This window comes from Phyllobates terribilis, unplaced genomic scaffold (genome assembly GCF_046119375.1).
Source record: "Phyllobates terribilis strain yellow unplaced genomic scaffold, ASM4611937v1 Scaffold_5251__1_contigs__length_53074, whole genome shotgun sequence".
In the NCBI taxonomy this organism is placed as follows: domain Eukaryota; kingdom Metazoa; phylum Chordata; class Amphibia; order Anura; family Dendrobatidae; genus Phyllobates; species Phyllobates terribilis.
The window spans coordinates 31,143-37,040 of NW_027367999.1; the positions used below are offsets into that span (position 1 = coordinate 31,143).

The 5,898-nt window shown below is 37.7% G+C and overlaps 1 protein-coding gene across 1 annotated transcript; it reads left to right on the plus strand.

Annotated features, from left to right (window-relative positions):
• The first annotated feature begins 940 nt into the window (after window positions 1–940).
• On the plus strand, window positions 941–4,303 carry LOC141249946 (uncharacterized). The gene is made up of 7 exons (XM_073669830.1): window positions 941–1,002; window positions 1,083–1,152; window positions 1,231–2,379; window positions 2,493–2,907; window positions 3,014–3,051; window positions 3,114–3,181; window positions 4,213–4,303. Exons 1-7 carry the CDS (start codon window positions 941–943, stop codon window positions 4,301–4,303), a joined length of 1,893 nt encoding a protein of 630 aa, XP_073525931.1.
• Window positions 4,304–5,898: the final 1,595 nt, after the last annotated feature.

Consider the following 5,898-nt stretch of genomic DNA (forward strand, 5'->3'; position numbering starts at 1 on the left):
AAAAAACATTTACGACATCCTTAATGGTGGTACTTATCTTAAATATTATAGTTAATTTTTAAATTATTTTTATTCTATGACACTATTAATTATTGTACATTAGAAAAAAAAAAGTAAGATTAAATATGTAAGGTTTTCATAATCTCATATAAGAGTTAATTATAACATATATAATACCTAAGAGTTATTATTATATTAAAATAATAATTAAAAAAACTCTTATATTTATTTATTTATTAAATTTAAGACATTTTAGATGGTCTTATACATGTTTAAATATGTAAATATTACCCTAAAACCCTCAGCTCGGCCCTATCGCCAACTACAACCCACAAACTTTTGTCATCAAAGCAAAAGAGGTATAGTTACTCCAAATCAAATCATCCTTCTTCAGTCTTTCTTTCTATTTCTCTATAATTCTTTTGGATATTCAACTTCAGTCTGAGTTGTAGCTTTATGAAAAATCTTCTCCAAGGGTATGAATAATTCATTCACTCCTTAACCAACCTCTGCAACTCCCAATGGCTACCTGGTAATTTCTCAACTTTTCCATGTTTTGATGATGCTGCTATAGTCGACGCTTCATTTTAAGGCTATTTTTTCTCATATATGTCATTGATTGACAGGGTATGTGTACAGTTTTGGTTTGTTTTTAGATTGATCTCCTGTTTGTTGGGATTTTAGCTTACTTTTTCAATCGAGCAAGCGTGATTCAAGTATATATATTGAGAGATTTAGTTTCTAATATCTGGCATGCTTTATGAACATTTTTGCATCTATTCCGTTTGCACTTTGGGTAAATATTAGATTGCAAGCTGGGAAGGTTTAATTTTGCATGGAAAGACAGTATCTTCAACTGGATGCCTTGTCTTCTATGAACTGTGAAATTCAGCATCAGCAGCAGCAGCAGCAGGAAGAACTATAGAATACAGTATTTGCCATGAAGTTCATGAAACTAGGATCTAAGCCAGACACGTTCTACACAGCTGAAGCCGGTATAAGGTTAATCAACCAAGATAAAACTTGTCATCTTAACACCCACCACCCAAATCTCTTTACCTAATTAAAACTTGCTGTTGCAGGTCAGTCTCATGTGAAGTTTACACTGATCTCACTATCCAAGTCCAAGGAATCAAATTTTTACTCCACAAGGTACAGTTGATTCATTTCGATCTCAAGTCTATTATATGCCACAAAAACTTAAATATCCCACTTGATGTCATACTACAGTTCCCTTTGCTTTCAAAATCCGCACGCCTCCAAAATCTATGCACATCGGGCTCAGAAGACAGGTCCCACCACCAAACAATAGTGGTCCCGGACATGCCAGGTGGCCCAGAAGCGTTCGAGCTATGTGCTAAATTCTGCTACGGTATAGCCATCACATTAAGTGCACACAATTTAGTGGCTGCTAAGTGTGCAGCCGAATATCTTCAGATGAGTGAAGATGTTGAGAAAGGAAACTTGATGTTGAAACTTGAAGTGTTCTTCAACTCCTGCATCCTCCATGGATGGAAGGATTCAATCGTCACCCTCCAATCCACAAAGGCCCATCCAGCATTATCTGAAGATCTTGGCTTAACCGCCAAATGCATTGATGCTATATCATCCAAAGTCATGACAAACCCTCCCAAAAACAAAAGCAAGAGCTGGTGGGGTCAAGATATATCGGAACTCGGTATAGACCTATATTGGAGGACGATGATCGCCATCAAGTCAAGTGGTAAGGTTCAACCCAATCTGATTGGAGACGCGTTACAGATATATGCTTCGCGGTGGTTCCCAACCAAGAAATCGGCTTCTTCTATTGTGGATTTGAAGACTGCTAAACATAGATTGTTGCTAGAGGCAATTGTGAGCTTACTCCCAGCTGAAAAGGGTACGGCGCCATGTAGCTTCTTGCTTAAGCTTCTTAAGGCTGCAAATAAGTTGGGTTGCTCTGCATCCTCCAAGGTTGAACTTGCAAGGAGAGCCGGGATCCAGCTGGATGAAGCCACAGTAAAGGATCTGTTGATACCCTCTCCTCCCGAGGGACCCACAAAGTATGACGTGGACATTGTGATGAGTATACTAGATCAGTTCATATCACAAGGGCTGAGTCCTCCTACGAGTCCTTTGAGAAGGCTTGAGAAGAGGAGGAGAAGGCGGTCAAGGTCAGCACATAATGTTGACTTGTTGTTTGAAGAGACAAGGAGATCTTCCTCTGCCTCTCATGGTTCCAAACTGAGAGTTGCAAAGTTAATTGATGGGTATTTGAAAGAGATAGCACATGATGCTAACCTGCCTCTCCATAAGATGATCTCTATTGCTGAATCTATACCGTGTTTTGCTAGGGTTGACCACGATGATCTTTACTTTGCAATTGACACTTACCTTAAGGTGCGTCTCTTTCTTTCTTTTTCAACTTATAATGTTTGATCCATGATATTAGATGACCATACTAACAACAATGACATATGACTATTTTAAAACTTCATTCATTATGGTTGAAGACACATCCGAAGATGAGCAAAAGTGAGAGGAAGAGATTATGCAGAATCCTGGACTGCAAAAAGATGTCAATGGAAGCGTGTATGGAGGCTGCAAAGAACGAGCTTCTGCCACTAAGAGTACTCGTTCAGGTGCTCTTCCACGAGCAAAGCAGATCAAACAGCATGTCAGCGGATCTTCTCCCAGCCAACATTAAAGCATTGTTGGCCACACGAGAGCGAGATGACAGCAGCAGTACGTCGACACGCCGTCCAGCTGGCAACAGCATCACAATTGAGGATCAGTGGAGCGTCTCTGGAGTTACTAAGCCTAATCTGAAGATGGGTTTGGATCCAGATGGATCCAAGATCAACGCTCTACACTCTGTTCCTGCACGACCTAAGAAGATGTTCGCTAGGTTGTTGTCTGTGAACCGAGGTGCTAATGAAGAGAAGCATTCATGATCACAACTTCACAGTTCTCTTGTTCACCATACGCTAAGTTGGATATTGGTGTGATGTGTTGTGTTGTTTTGTATGGGAAGATACTTTTGTTATGATTCCCAAAGGGAAAACCCATTTTGTAAGATCTGTAGGATGAGAGGAACCTTTGTCATGTTTCTTTGTATTCATAATCTTTTTAAGGGCTTTCGCTTAGATTCACCTTTGTTATCAGAGGAAAACACTTGTCTATATCTAGACGACCATGGCCCGTATTCAAAATTAGCAGGCAGAAAGGCCCAAAACCAAACTATTAGGCCCGTATGCAAATTATTAGCATAAAAAGGAATGAATATTAACTCACAATCGGAAGACTAATGAAAGACTTTTAATAGTAATAACGGAAATTTCTTCCCATAATTTCGAGGTTTTGCATCTTTTATGAAATGTCCAAGAGTCTTAAATATTAAATATAGTAACTCTGGGCCAAATATTCATATACTAATGAAAAATAAAAAAAATAAAACAATTTACAAAAGCTAACTAATTAAAAAGCAAAAAAAATAAAGCAAAAGATAAGAAACTAACAGTAATTATTTTATCCTTTACTTGGACTTTAGAATTAATATCTAGAATTAGGCTTTCCCTTTCTTCAATTTTTCTCTCTCCACGATCAGCTTCGGAGTACAATTAGCACAATTGCCACTTAATAAAATTTAGCCGGGATTGCCCACTGGTTGACCAAATTTCCCCTCTTCTCTACTGTAAGTTTGAGCAATTGATTTTTTTTTTTGAATTTTTTGTTAAGGATATTCTGGAACGCACGTTTAATTTTCTATGACGCAGGTACAAATCTCTGCAAAATAATTGCAGAGTCATAAATTTAATTTTTTTAATAAAATTTTAAATTAAATCACCTTCTGCAAACCAAATGTAAAAAGTCATACCTGCGCCAAGCAAAAAAGGGACGTGCGTCGTTGGTCCCCGTTTCATTAATTGACAGCTTTGAATCTTACGGACTATTTTATAATTTCGGGATTACCATACGAAAATAAGTTTCTTGGGTGTATTATGAAATATACTAAATCTCGAAATTACCGGAAAGAATTTTCATAATAACTTGTACTCATGTATGTGAATTTAAGGTATTATGGAAATTCAAGGGAATACAATACGAGCAAGAATAGGAGAATTTAGCGGTCCCACACTCTCAATAATCCCGAAAAAAAAAAGAACAGAAAGATTGCAGAGTATGCTGCTTTTTTGTTCGGTTGCTATATTACTATACGTGAATATCTACAAGGATTTATGAAAAACTTACTACTAATCCATTAGCTATGGTGGCAACTATAACTATTAGTAAATTTGATGTTTCACAATGTTTAGATGTGTAAGAGAAAAATCACAATTATATGGGATGACCCTATAAATTGGATCACCCGGTCTCACTTATTGAGATGAAATGTACACCGTAATGTCTCAACCAACAACCTACTACCAAATACTCGTATAATTCATTTTAATTATTATCATTGTTAACATTATTGAAAACCAAAGTGCAATGCCATTATTCAACTCTCACCATATATTCAATAGCGTATACAGTACCTAGCCACTACATATAATAATGCTTCTCTATTTAATACTTATACCTTCGATATTATTCAAATAAACTCTATGCCCCCAGCTAAACAGGAAAGTTCAGGAAGTGTGAAAAACTGGCATGAAAATTCGATTAATTGGAAAGTTAGTGATCTGGTTTGGCATATGTAATGGGATTTGCACTTTTTATTTATCCAGGTTTTGGCCAACGCTGTAGGAACATTTTCTGTCAACAGAAAAGATGTTTTGTAGTACAGTTGTATTGAGCACTGCACCATAAGAGCAAGAAAGAGTTAAGCATTCAATTTTGCATACAGTAGTCTAGAGAAGACGAAAAGAAGCTCAAAACTGAGACTTAAAGCTATCTGTTCCCATCAAGTGACAGAAGAAACAACAAAATCCAACAATATCCTACAGAATGACAGAAGATTGAGAAAGGTAGTGCAGATTGTCAAAGCCGCATTGCGTTCAATTTGATCCGACTTTTTCCAGGAGAAGAGTGCATGATGTATGTATGGATTGATTAGCAGAAAGAAAGAAAGCATATATGCAGGCAGCAGCTCAGAAAGTTTTAAAGTACTGGCCTGAAAATCTGTTTTTTCTTTTTCTGAACTAGCAGAGAGGTCAACTCCATCAAAAGCCTTCTCCAGATTTTGCAATATTAAGTACTCCCTCCGTCCCATAATATAAGGAACATTTTCCATTTTTGGCGTCCCCAAAAAATTCTTCCCATATCTTTAACTTTCCATTTATATCTATAAAAGTCTCCCTATTATACCCTCATAAAAATCCAAAAAATGACGATTTTACCCTCATTAATTTTGTCTTCAACCACTCTCTCACCAAACACTCATTATTACACTCTCTTTTCTCTCTCCCGTATTTCAAAGCCCTCCCCTCCCCAATTTTCCAGAAATCAACTCTCTCTTCTCTTTCAAACTCTCATTCACTCTCTGAGCTAACCCTAGAAAACTCTCTTACTCACTCTCATCTGCCTCCATTGTTGATCCGTCTCTGTAGATTTGCCCGACTTTCTCTCCATGTGCCTTTGATTCTCTCAGTTTGTTGTTGCTCTTGTTCGATTGGGCTCTTTCTCTCTCGATCTTGCACACTCTCAATCTCACCTCATGTTCGATCTATCTCAGATTCGCCTGATTTTGGCATAAACCACCTCGATTTCATCTTTCCCTTGTAGATCTGAGTTCAATAACCCCAAATCGGAGGTGTTGTCCCCTAATTTGTGTTGTTTTGAAAAACCCCCAAATTCTCCCTGGTTTTCCGAATCTGAGGATGAGCGAGACAAGCCCTCAACGTGATTTTGACTGTGTCGACGGTCCTCGCTGTACGCCCCCTACATGCAGTGGTGTTCCTGGTTGTCATGTGTCGG

Excerpts from the sequence above, each read along its gene's own strand:
- LOC141249946 (XM_073669830.1), top strand. The coding sequence starts at position 941 with ATGAAGTTCATGAAACTAGGATCTAAGCCAGACACGTTCTACACAGCT. Across the intron at positions 1,003-1,082 it reads ACAGCTGAAGCCGGTATAAG|GTCAGTCTCATGTGAAGTTT; the intron begins GTTAATCAACCA and ends TTGCTGTTGCAG. Across the intron at positions 3,052-3,113 it reads CCAAAGGGAAAACCCATTTT|GGCTTTCGCTTAGATTCACC; the intron begins GTAAGATCTGTA and ends AATCTTTTTAAG.